The sequence below is a fragment of the Carettochelys insculpta genome, chromosome 18, assembly GCF_033958435.1.
Source record: "Carettochelys insculpta isolate YL-2023 chromosome 18, ASM3395843v1, whole genome shotgun sequence".
Taxonomy (NCBI): domain Eukaryota; kingdom Metazoa; phylum Chordata; order Testudines; family Carettochelyidae; genus Carettochelys; species Carettochelys insculpta.
In genome coordinates this window covers 4,952,249-4,971,543 of record NC_134154.1, presented here as the reverse complement: position 1 = coordinate 4,971,543, position 19,295 = coordinate 4,952,249, and the positions used below count along the sequence as shown (strand labels likewise).

The window sequence follows — 19,295 nt, the reverse complement described above, 5'->3', positions numbered from 1 at the left end:
AAAACTGATATTTGAAGCACAAACCCAGTGCAGACCCTTTAATGTAATTAATAATGTTCTGACTGTCCACAGTGGAACACTTAGTAATCACTGTCTCCTCTTGCAGAGTTTAGCCCAGAGATCCATTTACCACATATTGGGAACTATCCCAGTCAGAAGGCTTGTTGCCTCCACAAAGGACTGGAGAACTGAGAGTTTAAGTGGGATTTCAGAACAAATGTTTCACACCTACCCTGAGAGCTGCATCTCGAACATTCATACATGGAGACTGCAAGGCCTGGAGTAACACATCGATCTCCTCCTGTTCTGCATAGGCACAGCCATCCTCTCCGCTGCTGCTGGTGCACAGAGCTGTCAGTGTATTAGATGCCAGAACCTGAAACACAATACAAAGCATTAGAGAGCCTATTGCTAACCTTCCATCCCACTGTACTTGTCATAAATAAAATGTAGGTAAGTCTACATTGCAACAAAAAAAAAATTAAGACTATCCAGTGGCAATGAAACATGCATCAGACAGAAATCTGTTTGCTTTCTAGCTAAGAAAGGCACTTCTACTTCTTCTCATCAGCATCCTGACTAGTACAGAATGGCCACTTCTACACTTCTTTGCTGAAGGGACAAGGACCAATACACAAGGTCTCAGAGAATAAATAAAAGGTACAAACTCAGGAGGAAATGAGGAAGAAATAGTTGGTGCAACAGAGGAAGAACAAAGGCTTGTTCTCCTCAGATACCAGTTCCACAGAAACAACTGGTGGTATGTGAACAACAAGCATCAGAAGTTTAGAACTGATGGATATTTTGCCTAGATTCAGTTGCTGATGTAACTTTGCCTGGGGCCATATTGCTAGACCAAGTGGACAGCTCACCTGTAACCGTGGAGAACCTGTTCCAATCACCCTGGTCAGCAGGCGCAGCATATCTGTGCGAGGCAGTAACTCAGGGCCATTCTATGAAGGAGGGTGTGGGAGGGAGAAGAAAGTAACATCTTGTCACTCTAAAAAATTAATTTGTTCAAATGTAACCTGAAAAGCTAACATACAGAGAAAAGTCCATGCCTAGCAAGTTGCTGGGCAGAAAGGAAACCCACTCCAATGCCAGCTGCATTATTCCTATACTGGTGAGAAAAAAAGACCTTGAATCCTTACAGCTGACACACAAATTCGCTTTACCCATTCCAGAATTTAACATTTCTAGGAATTAATTCAAATTAAATTAATCTATATATGAATTAGCTATCTGGCAGGTGCTGATAGTGACCTCACTGAGGCAAATCAGTACCAAGAGGACAGGCACTTGAAAAATGTCAGAGGCTCTGAAGGACTTCAGAAGGGAAAATAGTATTTGACTAAGCTATTTGCAAGTTGTGTCGATTAGATCTTCTAACATCAAATGAAGACTGGGAAAAGTTTATGAACAAAGAGAAATCAGATTTGTGTAGTTACTGGACAAACTTCTGTTAGAGAGAGAAGCTTATGAGCTGCATAGAGCTCTTCTTCAGGTCTGGGCAAGGTACTCCACGTCACAGCTAAATATAGAAAGAGATGTGCTAACTGCTTAAGCGAAACTATCTGTTCTATCATGTATTTAGCTGTGACTCTAAATAGTTTTCCCAGGCTGAAGGAAGAACTCTGTATAAGCTTGTAAGGATGTCTCTCCCACCAACTGAAGTTAGTCCAATAAAGATATTACCTAGTAGATGCATAAAAAACTCTTCATCCCCAGGATTCTCACTATCAGTGCACCCATTAGCCACCCCTCCACAACTCTCTAATCTTTAATGCCAGTATCTTCACAGTGAGATCTTTACAATTCTCCAGTTCCCACCCGAGGGAACATATGAACACTGACCTCATCCACCAGTGAGGTTTTGCCACTCGCCGATGATCTCAGCTGAGCGTGGACTGTAAGGATCTGCAGAATCTTGACCATGAGTGCTTCCTTCTCTTCACTATCGTTTGGCATCTCAGTGAGCACTGTCTTTAGGAGAGGAAAGACTAAGGAAAATGCTGGGGCTGATAACGATGCAGCGCCTGCACAGGACAGAAGGGAAGATGAAATCCTGTGAGCACAGCAAAATCTCTTGGGCCTTCATTTACTCTGCAGATATGCAAGAAATTAATGCAGTATGCTTTGACTCTTAAGCAATACCACAATAGAGAGACCACAACCAGGCTGGGGCCCACTGTGCTACATGTTGTACAAACATACACAATAAATGCCCCAAAGAGCTTACAGGCTAAAATAGGCAAGATGTAACAAGCAGACCTGGGCAACAGAGTAAGAAAGGTAGCAGGATGTACACAGTTCTTACCTAGCCTAAGCAACAATCACCACTTGCCTAACCACTGTCACACTGCAGTTTCATTTTAATGACACTGGCACTCAGCCCATAGTATTCTGCAGGGGTGAGATTCCTGTTCTCAGTGCTTGTGCATTTTATTTTAGTGTGTTGGGCTCTCAACTAAGTGACATGAGAAGCTCATATAACATCAATCACTTAAGAATGTGCAGGAAAAGCACAGAATAAGAAGAATCACTGAAATTCAGTGGTCAAAACAGATGAGCATCAACAGCTACACTGTTTTTATGCAGTACCCAGCATCCTACCCAGACCATCCTCCCAAAACCATCATGTGGACTGCAGGGGACAGGACCCTTTAACACTAGTTTGAGGCTCAGAAACAAAGAAAGCATTCTGAATGCCATTTATCTGTCAGCTGGGCTTTTTCCTCTCATTGTGAACCAGCTTTCGAAGGGTGTGAAACACACTCATCCCAGCTAGTCCAAACAGTGAGGCATTAGACGATAAAGCACTAGAGAGACTAGCAAAATAATGGCCCTAATCCCCAGTTTCAGCCTATACTGCCTAGTGTTGTTTACTGCAAGGTACAGCATGAATACAGTCACTGGATCAGTATTCACAAGAATCCTCCCATGGGACCACAGTTACCATGTTTTTCCAAATACTGCTAAAAATAGAGAGTGGTTTGAAAGCACGAACACCCAGGAAAAACGTATGCCTTCTAGCTGCTCTGTGGGTGAATACATTTATTCATTTTAAATGGAAGCACGAAGTGCTCTGCAGAGACAGCACTGCAGTGTTATAGTCAGCTTCTCCCATATAGGGCATAGAAGTGGTCACGGCATGTCACGGAAGAATTATTAATGATCCTTTTGCAAAGCTGCTGATTATTTAATACCACTACAGAGGGAGCATCGATGAACAAGCCACATCTATGGAATCTGGTCCCTCAAGAACCAGAATATGGTTATTTAACAGCAAATCTCATCATGGCTCAAACATTGCCTTGACTATAGATTTAACCAAGGAAGGTTCTTGATTTCTTTAGTTAAAAGGAAAGAGCTTTATCAGAGATGAAAGCTATTTAGCATTCATTGCAAATAATACCAATTGCTGTATTTAAATATGTAAAAATGTGCTCAGATGCTTCAGAAATAGATGATTGTGTCACATTTTGAAGGGAGCAATTTCAAGGTAAAGCAAGGAATAAACCTTAATTAAAAAGATTAAAAATATTTTGGCTATTAAGGGACATTAAGCATGTAAAAATCGTAAATACAGTAAGACAAGCAGTTAAATTAAATTTCAAACAGAAAAGCTGGGAAAGCATTTAGCAGTGAAATAGAATTTGTACATCACTTTACTAATGAGCAAGTTCTCAAAATACTTATTAAAGTAACTGCTGAGGGGAGGAAAAATGCTTACTGAGGTTGCATCCAGCAATGGCTATATATGTCTAGCAATGTATCCAGGAAGTTTGAAAATGGGTTTAAATATAATTGAGACAGTAAAGTTGAAGCACAGTCATAGTATAACTGAGATGTTAAACAATGTATTGAAGTGGAAAGCATCGTGGTCAATTGCTTGCTGTGAAGAACAAGTTTGCTACAACCACAGAGTAAGGACTATAGCACTGGGGTACTAGGTGTTTTTAAAAATATGAATAATGCTGTATCCTAGATTCCCTCCAGACACCTGTTATTGCTCTATCCCAAGTTATTCTGGTGGTCATAATGGGACAGAAACTGAGAGGATAACTAGGTGAACAACCCTAGAAGCCAGGATGACCCACAGCTCACATGACAAGCAAGCAGGCCCAATAACACTGATTTTTTTCTCTGTACTCTTAGTCTAATATTTGCCACACTTAGACAACACTTACAGTATTCAGCACGGCTTAATAAGAATTACTGTGCGTTTGCACACATTTAAAAGCAGTACTCACAGATTCCTCTGCAGGATGTGGGCCTTAGTCTAAATTCTAGGGTAGCATTACTTGTTTGCATTACGGGGTTTTGTTTTAATTTAAAAAATGAAAAAAGAATAATTGATAGCAATTGTACCTGTGTGCTTACTGTACCTATGACAATATGTATTACTGCTATTAATGGGAAAAAAAAAAAAGCCTTAGGACATTGGTGGGGGGAGGGGAAGAGCAGAGAAACTTATCTAATTAATCAAACGAAAAATAAATGTGAAGGTTTAAGCTCACCACAGGCTGTGCAACTGTCTAAGAAAAATCATCTGGAATCCCCCTCAGCATCTCTCACCTGGCACTCCCTTGCAAGTCCTGCTGGGGATGGTATGTGCATGCAACAAGCTAACAACTCTGTTAATGGCAGTAGACAACTCTTCCTGGCACCAGGATTCATCTAATTCACACTCTGGTTTCAGCAGGCGTAAGGTCACATGACTTACTAAAGTACCTAGATATAATAGAAGAGAGTGGACTAAATACAAACAATAACATTTATTCCCAGAGGTAAAACAAGTCCCTGAGCATTACCAACCATTTGCCCTGGAACAGTTTTTATAGTGTGGATGCTGAGAAGCCATTGAACAAAATTACCAACCCTGTATACAATGGAAACTACTTCAAGTCAGGGGTTGCTGCCACACTCCCAGTGCCTCTCATTCCAGCACCTGTTACCATGTTCCAGAGAGAAGGAACTGCTACCCACAAAGCTAAGGGCTCTCACACCAGTTGGAGGAGAGTAGAAGGAAGAGTACATGCTCTCCTACTTATGAGAGGCGCCTTCACTTGTGCACATTTCAACCAGATTTCAGGCTAAGCCAGAAAACTTAGCTTAATTCTCTGACCAGAAAACAAGCCTGTTTCTGCAAGAGCCATCAGGAAATCAAGAAAAGACATCTCATTCATCCAAACTCTCTCAGAGTTCTCCACATAAGGGCCATAATTCAGCTGTGACTGAGTTACTGTCATCTGATGTCCTGCTATGAGCTGCTAGTTACTGATCATTTCCACATCCCATGAACAAACATCAAATGCAACATTAGTTGGTATGCCCCTTGGCAAGCTCAACAAGGTAGCCAAGGACTGAATGATGAATGTGTGCAGATAACGTAGCACACTGGCAGATATTCCCATTCCAAGACAGTCTGTGACATATCTGTTTTATTGCTAAAACAAATCAGAGTTCAGGGCTAGCTAACTAACAATTAGAGTGTCACAAACACTCTATTCACTTTAAAAATCCCAGAAGAAACATTTTAAAATCCCATATAATAGAAGAGGTCCCTGAACAGGAAATCTTTATACAACACACAACAAATGGCAGACACTAACCAAAAGTCTTCAGTCGAGGTGGCATGACACAAGAAGCTAAGGAAAGGAAAGCAGTTTTGATTCTGGGAGCAGCCAATGGGGACTTTAACAGTGGCAAGAAGTTGCTTATGAGAACTGGGATGTACTGCGTTACACCAAGAGGGTTTCTCTTTAGAACAGCATCCAGGAGGCCCAGAGCTGCTTCCAGTTCATCATCAAGCTGCAAGAGAAATCGTTATAATGGTTACTCCCAAGATGATCTACAAATCAAAGAGGTTTAATTTTGTGTTTCTGATGAAAAATTGCAAATGGATTGTTGGTTCTTACATTTTCATTAACCTTTTCTTTTAACTTAAATGACTTGTTTGTGTCAGTTTACAGAGGTGACGAAAGTCTGTTGAGTTTGAACTATCAGAATACTATCCCTGCCCCCAACCTAGATCTAGCAGAGATCCAGTTTCAGGCAAAGTCAGTAACTTGCCTCCTTCAGTTGCTTTCTGATCTGAGCCTCCTTCTCCAGCTGCGCATGCAGCAATTCCTTCTGTTTAGTAGTCAGCTGCACCTCCTCCTTGATTCCTTTTTTCTTCTTTATTTCCTGCAAGAGACAGTTATTGAAATTATCTGGGGACTAGCACCACTAATCTCCCTGCACAAACTGTGAGATGGGAGGGAAGGAGATAGAGAATGAAGGCATCATCTCAAAATTAGCTACTTCTACCAATGTAACAACTGTTAGTATTTGGACACCAATGTGCATTTCTACCAATATACACACAACTGATCCATGCAATGAAATTGATGAGATAAGCTGGTCACTAAAACCTTCACCATTAGGTTGTCCAGCTACTACTGTCTCACCTCCTTCAGTTCCAGCTCAATGATCTGCTCTTTGAAGGAGTAAGCCTTATTCTCCCTCTTCATGTTGGCCTTTTTCATGCTGTCTTGTTGAGCGCTGAGGAAAAGGTATTCAGAGGAATCAGCACAATGTAAAAGACTGAGAACATCCTGTGACAAAGCCAGGAACACTCCTCTATGAGCAGCTCCCAAAGCCACTTGCCCCAAGGGTAGAAGCCACTGGAAATGGATCTCTGAGTTCCAATTTACATGACAATTGAAAGCCCTTACCTCTGTATGATGGATTTGTCAAAGAGCTCCCCCTCTGGTGTCCGCATGATGGCAAACTCTTCTCGAGTCACATGGTGCAGCGCTGGGTTCTCCAGGGAAGCTGAGATGGTGCTGACCAGCTGAGGGAGCACTCTGCCAGGTGAAAGTACAGAGAGCGATCCCACCGCGTTCCTGGATGCCTGCCAAAAAACCCACCGTGGTCAGTGTTGACTGAAATAATCTCACATCTTAGTGACAAGAGCATGTCCCTGCTGAGTTGGCCCAAACTATTTTCCCACCCTAAGCCATTTCCTCTTACCAAAGAATTTCTTGTCTAAAGTGCTCCGGACAACTCACCCAAGCCTACCGCTCAGCCAGTGGCCCACTTTCCCTTAGCTCCCAGCTCCTTCCTAAGGAAAAGGTTCTCTCATCCCAGCACTCTTTCCCTCCCACCCATAGCAGAATAGAGTTCCCTCCCTAAGGACTGCTCTCACTTCCCCATCACCTCTGCCCTTTGCCCCTAAGTAGTGGTGCCAAAAGGCACCATAGGCCCCAAGGCAAGATCAAAGGGGGCCCTGGCTGCATACCCCAGAAGGGGTGTGGCCTAGGGTGGAAGGCATGCGGCCTAGAGCATTCAGCCCTCAGTTCCACACATGCAGCAACTGCCCCCTTTGCCCCCACCTGTCGGTGGACCTGCTCCTAAGATGTCCTTGGAGTTACTGCAAGAAAAGCAAACGCTAGTCACCTGGATTATGGGGGTCTGGGTCGTGATTCTGGGTAGAATTTTATCCAGATGTTTGGTAATGAAGTCCTCAGGGTTTATCTTCATCTTGATAAGGAGGGCTGACCAAAGCCCAGACTGCACCTCCACTGGAGAGACGTTTATGGGAATACATATGCACAATCAATATAGAGCAGGGTTTGCTAAGAAATCTAACCAGCTACCCCTTGCCAAGACCTAATAATCCATAGGATGGTCTTGTCCCTCCACTCACCTAAGGAAGGATGATGGCTCACTAACAACATCTCCAGTGCTAGATTTTCTGTCTCAGTATGGTCCACCTCCAGCCCTGCTACATCAGAGATCACACACAGTGTCTCCTGAAGCACACGAGGAGGTATGTATACTTTCCCCAGCTCAGAGAGCTCTCCAGCCTCTGTCATCAGAGCCTCAATGGGCAGCACCTAAACAGACAGAACTTGCAATTAATACATCAAAGTAAATATTCCAGGGCTTTGCCACTTCTCCCCCTCAACACAAAAAATTGTACTGGAAAAAAATTAACTGCTGGAGCTAATATTGTGAATCTGCAGAGTATGAAGGAAGAACAGATAAGAGCTTGTGCTACGGCTGAAGGACAGAACTAAAAGCAAATGTAAAGGAAAGGAAAATTCAACCAGAAGGAAGAGGCAGGAAAAAAATAACACTTTCCCAGATGATGGATTTGGGGATATTCACTTTGCAAGCACATCCAATCTATATACATGTGTAATTCCCCACAATGGCCTTACCTAAAACCACTCCTCAGCATCTTGGAATCATCTGATATTGGGAAGGAGAGCCTAAGTGACTTAGGAGCAGAAGTGCCACTAAAAACACGTAGGTGCTTTTGCAAATCCCACCAATGGTGGTTGGATAGTGCAAATCAATCTACTTCAAAACTACACACAGTCACAGCATAGCAGATAGCATAGTATGTTTAATCTGGTCTCATTGTATTCTTTTTAATTTCTAAATAATTTACAATAATCACTAATATTACATACATATTTTTAAAAACAGCCTGAACAGAGTATCTCAATTATCCGCTAGGGGCAGCTACTAATTGGTACACCAAGAAGGGGAACAGAATATTTTGGCCTCCCAAAGACAGAGAAAATAATAGGTAACATCTTAGACAAAAGAACATAGGCATATAAAAAGCAGAAGTCTTCTTTCCCAGATGCTCAGGAGGGATGGTGAGGACAACAGTGGTCACAAAGAAAGATAACAGACCTGAACATTCCTGACATCTGGACATTCACTTATGGACATCTAGCAAGGGGTGGTGTTATGTGGGATCATTAACATCCTTAATAAAGCCAAAATTCTGGTTTTGACATCATGTTGTGCAGCAGCATTAATAGCAAGGAGATTACAGGGATAAATCTGCATAACACCAGAATACTAATAGCAAGAGAACAGAGCTACTGCGCATTCACCTTGTGAGACTTGAGAACCATTTTCAGCTCTTCCAAGATCCCATAAGCCAGCTTGTACCCTCCAAGTGAGGACAATAGTTTCCTAACCGTCTTCTGGGCATGCCTTCGAACATGCCAGTTCCGACTAAGCAATACTGCAACAAGGGCTCGGTGATACTGTCTGAAAACAGAGATAAATTCAAGGGAACTAGTCAAGCAGTATATTTAGACATGTGGATACAAAAAGTCCAGCTTCCTCAGCAAAGTCCCAGGACCTCCCTCTCTACTGCCAGCATTACTATTTCAGGACGTTAACTGCATCAGATTAAAAACAGACAAGTTCTACGTACTGAACTTTATTTTCAGAGAGTCGATGCGCATGATCCAAGAGGAGGCGCTCTATCAGCTGCAATACGGTGCACACAGCTATAGAGAAACACAAGAAACAGAAGACAAGCAGGGTGAGGGCTTACTGTGCATCTAAAGAGCCTGAATCTTAACCTAGGAGTAGATGAAAAGTATACAGGACATTTCAGAACAACAGACCTCAAAACAAAACAAAACAAAAAAAAAAAAAAAATCCTTCCTTACCTGCCAAGACTCAACCTGTATGAATAATTTGTAAGAGCCAACAGTAGCACAAGCAACCAAAACTCTGTCTACACTGGAAGTACAAATGTAAGAGAACAGGACTGTTACTAGCAGGGTTCTAGCACAACTTTGCTCAGCTATGTGAGGATATTTTTTTGTTTAATATTGGATTATAGAAACCCAGCTATTGACAAGACCCTGTGTACTCTGAGACACAATCGACCTAAATTTTGCAGCAAAGCTGGAGTATCTGTGGCACTCTGGTGCAGCGTCATTCATAAGTGAAGGCCTTTACCGAATTCAGATTGAGTGTAAAAAACTATTGCTATAATAGCTCATGCTACTTAATTTATGCTGCCCTCAGATTCTGTTTCAGCACACCCTTGGTTTTTCTCTCAACAACATACAACTGCAAGACAGAAGATGTCAAGAGAAGCTAGAGGTTTAGAACTTGAATAAGGGGAAAGGGTGGTTTTTTTGGACCCAGAAAGTCATGAGAAACGGTTTGGCATTGTTAAGGAAATTTAGTTGGCTATTTCTGCTTACAAAATCACTAGCAGAATATTTAACATTTGATCATATACACTGCCTACATTAGGATCCAGAATCAAGATGTATTGCAATTAATGATGGCTGTTCAAATATCTGAGGGATATTATTTTAGGTTGTCTGTGTACTCACAAGAACCTGTTCATGTTTCCAAAGATTCCCTTGCAACAGTGTGAGCAGAAAACTTCTGTTTCAAGTGAAAGCTTAGATTCTGAAATAAGTTCCTATAATAAAGGTGGATTCTGCAGCAGACGAGAACTCATGGGCGCTAGCCACCATCACATATGTATAGTATTGTTTTGCTATCATTGTCCTGAGGAAAAAATCCCTTTCCATGCTAGTCAGGGAAACACAAGCAATTTGTTAACGAGAACCATGTTCAAACAGTTGTGTGCATAGCTCTGCTCTCAACAGCAGCACGATGACAAGTACAAGCACTTTGCAGCAAGACTATTATCATCAGGAGAAAAGGAGAACTCTGACTCTTGAACTGTGATCATGGCAAGTAAAGGAGAAATAATGTTACTTCAAATTAAGAAAAATTTACATCTTCAAAGCTCTTCAAAAAGATAAAAATCTCATTGAAATGTAATTGCTCATTTTCAAATACTTTGCTTGAAAAGGTCATGTTTTCCTGGGCAGAAGTTAATTTTCTCTTAAATCTTTTACATTCATTTTGAACATGAGATGACAAAATGGAGAAAGCATTTACTATAATTCATAACACCACAGATTCTGTCTCCCCAATTATTCCTGCTCTACAAATATCTCTGCTTTTCCCATACAGTTTCTTCACCAACACAACACTTCTCCCCTTTTTCTCTTTTCCCCACCAGATTTCTTCCTTTGCATTTGTTTAGACTAAAACTTGTTATAATCTACTGAATTGATTTAGATACTCCAAATTATTTTTCTCAAAGAACACAGCTTGTGAAGTATCTAGATTATCATTCAAAAAGATGTTTGAGAATTCAAAGTAATCAGCAATCAACAAATTCATGTAGAAAGTGGATGAGTAGATTAAACCCTTAGAACAGTCTGAAATCTGACCCTGTGAGTGTCAGACACCATGGTTAATTCCCGCACAATAGGATTAAACAAGAATTGGAGGTTGAAGAATGAACTCTGATCACAGTTAATAACTCACCTTCCTCTGAGGCGGACTGTAAAAACTTCTCAGAAGTGAATATTTGTTTCTTCTCATCCAGAATCAACTGCCAGAAGCCACTCAGCTTGGACTCTGAAATGGAGAGAAGATTCTTCCATTATGATCATTCAAAATAAGCCATGATTTATCATGCAACTATTTCTTACATTGAAACATACAGTTAAACCCCAAGATACATGCAACTTGAGTACACTTATCTCAGGTTAATGCAAATCTGAGTGGTGGGGAGCTGGCACCTCACTCCAGGCAGTGCTGGTCAGTTTCCTGGCTCCTGCACATAGTGGGCAGCCCAGAGCCAGACACCAGCTCCCAGCCACTCAGAGGAGTGGGGAAACTGACCAGCACTACTGTGCTGGTCAGTTTCCTAGCTCCCTGGGTTACACAAAATTTGGCTTATGCAGGATTGCGCAAGAAGGTAAACTCCACCTAAATTGGAGGTCTACTGTTCTGTCTCTTAAACTGAGGTTCTCCACCTTCACCGCTCTTTGGGTATAAAGCTTCCACAACTATTTTCTACCACATTCAGATTGTATGCTACCTACACAGGCAGTCACAGTAATTTCTACCAGACACTTTTATTTATGAGTCAAGAGATAACAAGAATTAGAAAACACCATTTACACATGCATCTGCCTCATCCAGCCTTCCCTCTGACAAGTCTATCAACACTGACTGGGGGGCTGGACCTGGCATGTTACATTTGATAAGCAGGGAGCAAGCTGTATGGAGGAGAGTTTTCCACTAGCAGCTACTTGGGTTTGGACAGCTCGTGGAAGGAGGCTTTGGAAGTATACAAGCAGGACAGATACCTTTGCTACTCTTGAGGATGGTGGGGCTCCCAGATGCTTCTTTAGCAGGTCACTTTCAAATTTTCCAATCCTACCACTATCCAATGAAAGGGTGTTACAAAAGAAAAATGATGATCTTAATGCTGGTTTAATCGATGCCTTAAGATATTAGGTCTGGGAATTTTAGATCTAAGTGAAGATTTTCTGCAATGAGGGAGGCCACTAAAAAGGCACGCTGCATCAGCTAAGCCACTGGAGGCTGGGATTTTCACAGCTATGGCATAGTGACAATTCTTCCGAAATCTGTCTGCACTGACTCCACATGTGACAAATCTTATCAGAGTTTTTACTTTAATTGGCTTACAAGCGGACATGGATTCTCTAAGAAGAAGAAACAGAGATACTAATAATATGACAGTATCACATCAAAGTCATGAAGGAAACCCCATTCAAACCCTTAAAATCCACAGTCAACGTCCTGGTAGCCTCTTCATTTCTGTGCTCTTACCAGTTATTGCATCCACCAAAGACATCCTACAGATCAGCAAAGCAGAAGCAGCTCCCTCCATTACCAGGGAAACCTGAGTACTTTGAGATGCTGACTTTTCAACTGTCTGGATAAGCATTGGCAATAAGTCCATTGCTTGTAATAATGTGTCACCTGAGGAAACAAAGAGGTGAGAGGCAAGACAAGTTTGACTTCCTTGATCTGCATTGAACAGCTCTTCTGTTGTCATGAATTCAGTTGTGGAATGAACTATAAAGGGTCTACATCTCCAGAACAGATAGTCTGCACAAAGAACTCTAGGACCCTACATCCCCACCATAATTAATTGTTTGGACCATGGAAAACAGAGGCTCTTTCCCATTCCTCCCCCCTCAGCAACATGCTGCCTTTCCAACCTGAATTTCTGTTCACTGGAAGCAAAGCAGATTCTGATACAATGCTACACAATTACTCAACTGCTCAAATTCCAGCCAGTTTCCTTGCATTTGACAGAGAATGTTTCCTGAACAAAATGCAAAATCCATTGCAAGGTCTGTGTGTACCTCTCATCTCCATCAAAAGACCAGAGTTTTGAAATTTAAATAACCTTTAAATTAACACACACAACAAAAGAAAAAAACAAAAGTACAAATATGTAACCTCACAAAAATTCGGTCAAGAAATAGTGTTCTAATCATAAAAAATCCAAAAATTAAATCAAATATCTTTATATTCTTCATATTTATCAGTGGTTTGGGAAAAGAAAGTCTTTTAAGTTTCGCCCACTGGGTCAAACCAACAGCACAATCAGCAACTTGGATGGGTAATTTTTATCTTGTAATATTAATATCTTGGTCCCGGACCCCATACACAGCTGCATACAAGATAACCCATAAACCTTGATGGAGCCCCAACAACCGGAGCAGTCTGCCTACTTGGGTCTGATTGCAGGATCATTGCTTTGGCTACTAATGTAATAATCAAAGTATGTGCTTCTGCCCTCATAACAAGAGACACATTCCTCATAGCTCTTACTATAACAGATATGTAGGGTTCACTTGGAAAGTTCAAACTCAGGCTCTCACAACGAGCAAACAAAGTCTGTTCCACAGGATCTATAATTTATATTACTTAGAGTGTCAGTTATTCTACTGTAGAATAGATCAAATTTTGGGTGCACAATGATGAGGGCCAGGGAAAGCAATTCTCAAGGGGGCTACAAAAATCTGGGTTTCTGAAAACCCTTACTTTGGAAATCGTTTGCCACACAGAATAAATCTATCTATACCCCTACAGTAATATGTTTACATCTAGAAGCATGAGACTCAGTGACCCTTCTGTACCTTGCATAACTGTAAGAGTTATGATCTTAAAGTTTACCTTTGAAAGAAGCTAGCATACACTGCAGGTAGGCATGTCGCACGGCTGAGGTGGAGGTTTTAAGGCTGAAGACTTTCTTTAACCACTCTACAAACTTCTTGGGAACTTCTGTGGTGAACCGATTACACCAAAGTGCAAGGACAGAGATAGCATGTACCAAGGTGCCTTCATGGACTGGGAAAAAAATGCAGAGAAAGTCAATATAACTGTCTCAAACCCATGAACACATTGACAAGGTAGCCAGATAAGCAGGAAAAAGCTGGGAAGAAATTGAAAAGGATCCCTCGCTACACTTAAAACTTTATCTACACAGCATATTCTGCTATTCTTTAGCTTTAGTACTATAGAATAAGGTATACATGAACAATCCTATAACTCAACAGAATAAGAGTCAGAGTATCTTCAGCCACATATGTTCTGCTCTGGCTTGGAGAAAGCTGGGCAAAACCCAGAACAAAGAACATTGTGCCCTCACCTTCTTGCTGCAGGAAGGGGATGAAAAGTTCTGCCATGGTTCCACTCAGTGCTTGACTTGAAGATCCAGAAACCGCATGATGACTAAAACTGCCAATTCCTAAAATCACAAAACACTCATTGCTGAGCACCCCGCTACAGGAGTTTGCACAAAACAAACAACATAGGCTACACCCGACCCCAGCAGATCAGTGTCATTCACCTCTGCCTGTCCAAAAGCTTCTCCCGCCTGCTGAGCTTTTGGCTCAAGGGAACTTTGACCAGGAGCAGCCTTCTCCATCTGTCTGAAAGATACCCATGACTTTTCTCTGACACAATTCTGAAAGCTCATTGTTGCTCTACCACCTCTGGATTTAGCTGCCCGCCAGGTTCTGTAGCTGAAGGACATCTCTTGAAACTTCAATCATTGCTGCAACCACACAATCCTCCTCCTTTGATTGCACATTTTAAAGCTGTCTGAATTTCCGTTAGACTCTAAGGGCCACCAACAGACATACTTTAAGAGCAGGAAGCCATTAGCCTGCAGGCAATAATATGTACCACCACTCAAAACCCCCTATCCATGACTGGTTAAGAATTACTGGGCTGGGAGTTCTCATCCCAGACACTGAACTACTCCACTTTCTGATAAATCTACTCCACTGCTAAATATAGGTCTCCACTTTCTTTCACTACCCTTACCTGAAAGGACACTTATCTTCTGAGCCACAACCGTCAATTTCCCCTCTGAACCTGTCACCAAAAAACAGGGTGGTGAGAGAGTTAGTAGCAAATTACCTAACTGGGCAATGATTAAATCCATGAGATAGAGAGAGAAAGACAGACAGACTATTTTTACAAGAAACTGTTCAGCCTTCCATCTGATCCACACCATATTGGCTCTATGCAACTTAAATCTGACATACAACAGGGAACAATCCTCAAAACAAGCAAACCTCAGCTGATCTGCACTGAGGGACTCAAAGTTACTTACCCCCCAGGATGGCAAACAGGTGTCTCCCCAGTGACTCCACAGCTGATGGATCACTGCACTGTCTAGCCAGGTTCTTTAATGCCACCACTGCCTCATCCATCAGCTGTGGATTGTTGGATTTCAGCTGACCTAAAAATGAAATAGGCAAGCTAAGATTATTCAAGAGCTATGCACATCTCTTCAACAGGGTGTGGAATCATCTTTGTGCAATTCATGCGGCCTGCCTTAGCTTCTGGCCCAGTGAGAATTTCCTCTGTCACATTTGGGCAGGGTATATAATCAATATTCTTACTATTAACTCTGCACTTTACAGACATTAACAAATTTACACTCCACTCCTCTCTGAAATCAGAATGATGCTTCTCCATTTTACAGACGGAGATATTGAGGCAGAGGGAATTAAGTGAAGTGTCCATTGTCACAGACTATAGCAGGGCTGGAAAGAAAAGCCAAGCCTCATCTCTGTTCTGTGCCTTACCGCAAAACCAGCCATCCTCCTGATACTAAACCACTTTATGTAGCCCTAAGCTTCCTAGAACCGAAACATCACTTCTTTTCAGAAGTGCAATATGCACTATTTCAATTCCATATCACAGTACGGCCTTCCACCCACAATCACAAAGACATTTTTATAATCTAGAATAGCACTAACAATATGACAATCGTAAATGCAGAGGCACAGTCAGAGTTGTAGGGAGTTCTGCCAAGAATCTGTCAACTCACTCAGCGGTCATGGTACTTACTGGCCAGTCCTTTTACTATATCCAGAGCATACTGGCTGAGATCAAGGGTCACGGATGCTAACAAGCAAGAAATTGCTGGGGATAGAAAAGAGGTTATGGTGTTAAACAACTGGCTTTTGTCGGACTTTCAATAATCTCACCATAGTTCAAGTTCAAAACAAAAAGCAGTCAAGTAGCACTTTAAAGACTAGCAAAATAGTTTATCAGGTGAGCTTTCGTGGGACAGACCCACTTCTTCAGACCATAGCCAGACCAGAACAGACTCAATATTTAAGGCACAGAGAACCAAAAACAGTAAGCAAGGAGGACAAATCAGAAGTGCCAACAATGCCTAGATGCTTTGTGTATTGGACAGACTTCTAACTCCCTTAGACAAAGGGTCAATGGGCACAAAACAGACATCAAAACACTCCAGATCCACAAACCAGTTAGTCAACATTTTAATGGAATGGGGCATTCTGTCAATGACCTAAAGGTATGTGTGTTACTGAAGAAGAATTATCGCACTGTTCTGGAAAGGGAAACGGCGGAGCTGGCTTTTATATTCAAATTCGGCACATTAACACATGGTTTAAATCGTGATGGGAACTTTCTGAGTCACTATAGGGGCTCGTCTGCATACTTGGCTCAATCTAATTCTTGACCTTCCCCCCCCACCCCTCCACTCTCTGATTTGCTCACCTTGATTATCTTTTTCTGATTTGTCCTCCTTGCTTACTGTTTTTGGTTCTCTGTGCCTTAAATATTGAGTCTGTTCTGGTCTGGCTATGGTCTGAAGAAGTGGGTCTGTCCCACGAAAGCTCACCTAATAAACTATTTTGCTAGTCTTTAAAGTGATACTTGACTGCTTTTTGTTTTGATAGTGTATAGACTAGCACGGCTTCCTCTCTGTTATAGTTCAAGTTGTGAGAGATGAGTAGAAAAGAATTGTTGCCAGGAGAAGGGGAAAGAAAAATCAAAGAAGCTGCCTCCCAACAAATAAATGTATTCACAGTTATTCTAGGGATTCCGCTGTGAAATTCTGTGAGCTGTAAGCAGAAGCTACCATACACCCACCCACTTGGGATCATATCACCAATGCTACCTCTCCGCATCCACCCTGTACGAGCCAGCCGTCCTGAGCCTGCCTGAGTACAGTCCCAGAGGGAGCATTCTATCACTCACACTAACGCCTGAAATCCAGGTAAACACTCTTCATGCCCCTTCCCCGTGTTGCTTTACAGCAGACTCACTTTCAATCACGTTCTCAGGGCTCCGCAGCAGAGATTTCTGAAGCGTTGGTAGAACCAGGTCCTTGAATTCAGAGTGAGTCACATATCGGAGGAGGGGAGCACAGTTATCCTGCAGAGAGAACTCAGTCAAGCACCCAGCACAACAGCAAACATACATGGGACAAAAGTATAAAACAATGTCTCTCTCACCAGCAAGTGCTTCTGAGGTTTTGTCTTACTCATCACAATGGTCTTCATGTAGAAATCCAGAAGGGCACTCTGAACCAATCAGAACACTTGTTACAGTCATACCACACCCTGCTCACACTCCCTAAATGCCACCAGGGAGCCCCATCTTGTTTTCCCCAAAACATATAGTCCCATTCAAGCTGAGTTTCAGTTACATTACCACTCCTCCACACACCAATTCACTAGAAGCCTGGTTCATTGCCCTATCTGCCAGCTCGAAAACAAAAAAACCTATCAAGTGCTAGAGCCTCAACTCCACTCCTTAAATGGGGATACAGAGATAAGGAAAGCAGGTGTCCTGGCCGTCTCCCTAAAAGCAAGAAAAACACTGAAGAGCTGAGTATACCAATGGTCTCCCTACACACAACTCAGATCTGGGTATTTGACCTTAATCAGAGCAATCTCAGTATCAGACCAGCAGCTGTAAAGTAGCCTTGCTGTAATATTTCTGCCCCTTCTCAATGGAAAATCATTCCGATTATTACGGAGGAGAAAGAGTAGTCAGTGTTCTTATTTACCTTGTGTCTGTTAACAACATCCATCTCTTTTTGGCTTGTGCAAAATTGAACCAGAAACCCCAGCATTGCAGCATAGCTCTGGTTTGGTTCTAGACTGAGAATGACAGATAGGTACTGATCCACCAGTCCTGTGTTCTGTTGAAAAGAATCATAAGACACAAACTCAAATGATGCTCAAAAACTCAGTGAATAAGATCATATTCTGTCAAACCATATGTCACCTCCTTCCAAAGCCTGTTCAATTTCTTCACTGCTCCAGCCACTGCATGCTTGTGAGAACCTCCCAGAACTTCTAACAGAAGCAAACACTGAACTTCCACCTGCCGAGAGAAACAGGAAAAGAAACATTCACCCACACTCTTACCACATGAGAAATAGAGGACATCCACTCTCACTTTGAACAAGGCCTCTAGGATCTCCATGAGCAACTTCCTTACCACAAATGACTTTAAATGGGACTTTAAATAATTTTTCATGTGATCATTATTAAGAGAAGAGCAGTTTCATGTCTCCACTTGGTATTGTATTCCAAGGTGGCAGAAATAAGGTGCACAGGATAGACCAACCAATCGAGAGGAAAAGTGAAAAGCTTCTTTACACTATCCCAAAACGTGGCAACTGGTTAGGAGACAGACACAATGAAACCAGCATAGGAAGTATCCCGCAGGTTGAGATTCAGCTGCATTACTAACAGATCTGGGGAATATCCAAGACCACAACAGCAATTCCGTTGAAATTCCTGACAGAAGCGCCCAGAGTAACTTTGCCTGGCTCTAGCCAAGGCTATTGATCTGACACTGGATACCTCTTGCCTCTTCTACCAGAATACAGGACACCAAAAACACTATGCAAAGCATACAGGGTAAACAAAGCAAAAGAGAAAGGCCCTAAGAATATGGGTTTTAATGTAAAATCAACTATTACAATCAGCATTAACAAGCCCAGAGTGACGTTCAGGATTCTTCACACTGTCACATTAGCCTCTCTCTTATCCCTGAGGTACAAGATACCTTTCCAGAGCCACAAAAGTAGGACCTACCAGCTTTTTCCATATTTCGCCTTCTCTCTTGTCACGTGTTGGGAAGACTATGCGCACCAGCAAACAAATCCAGGAGAGAGCCAGTAAAGCGGCAGATCCACTGCTCTTACTGTCACAGAAAGGGGAAACCGAGTGAGTCTATAATTCCAGAGATATTATTCAATGCTATTAACTTAAGACACACACATTAATATTCCCAAACTGGAACTGTCACCTTGTTAGCAAAGTATCTTCCCTGGAGAAAAA

General features: G+C 42.0%; 1 protein-coding gene across 3 annotated transcripts in view; it reads right to left on the bottom strand.

The window, feature by feature from the left end:
• The window catches only part of GCN1 (GCN1 activator of EIF2AK4), a 58,592-nt gene that overhangs the window by 31,040 nt on the left and 8,257 nt on the right, over positions 1–19,295 (bottom strand). For all 3 annotated transcript variants that reach the window (XR_012647980.1, XM_075012432.1, XM_075012433.1), the window contains exons 5-28: positions 19,050–19,158; positions 18,232–18,330; positions 18,011–18,145; positions 17,454–17,522; positions 17,265–17,373; positions 16,033–16,107; positions 15,290–15,418; positions 14,998–15,048; positions 14,318–14,416; positions 13,843–14,016; positions 12,484–12,636; positions 11,167–11,259; positions 9,230–9,305; positions 8,901–9,060; positions 7,694–7,883; positions 7,444–7,568; positions 6,720–6,898; positions 6,453–6,546; positions 6,076–6,189; positions 5,616–5,814; positions 4,579–4,734; positions 1,855–2,036; positions 873–953; positions 233–376 (exon numbers count right to left, since the gene is read on the bottom strand). Coding sequence is in view for 2 of the 3 variants with exons in the window: in XM_075012432.1 (XP_074868533.1) it covers positions 233–376; positions 873–953; positions 1,855–2,036; positions 4,579–4,734; positions 5,616–5,814; positions 6,076–6,189; positions 6,453–6,546; positions 6,720–6,898; positions 7,444–7,568; positions 7,694–7,883; positions 8,901–9,060; positions 9,230–9,305; positions 11,167–11,259; positions 12,484–12,636; positions 13,843–14,016; positions 14,318–14,416; positions 14,998–15,048; positions 15,290–15,418; positions 16,033–16,107; positions 17,265–17,373; positions 17,454–17,522; positions 18,011–18,145; positions 18,232–18,330; positions 19,050–19,158 (2,995 nt within the window). In the remaining variant the exon portion in view is untranslated. The remainder of the gene's footprint in view (positions 1–232; positions 377–872; positions 954–1,854; positions 2,037–4,578; positions 4,735–5,615; positions 5,815–6,075; positions 6,190–6,452; positions 6,547–6,719; positions 6,899–7,443; positions 7,569–7,693; positions 7,884–8,900; positions 9,061–9,229; positions 9,306–11,166; positions 11,260–12,483; positions 12,637–13,842; positions 14,017–14,317; positions 14,417–14,997; positions 15,049–15,289; positions 15,419–16,032; positions 16,108–17,264; positions 17,374–17,453; positions 17,523–18,010; positions 18,146–18,231; positions 18,331–19,049; positions 19,159–19,295) is intronic.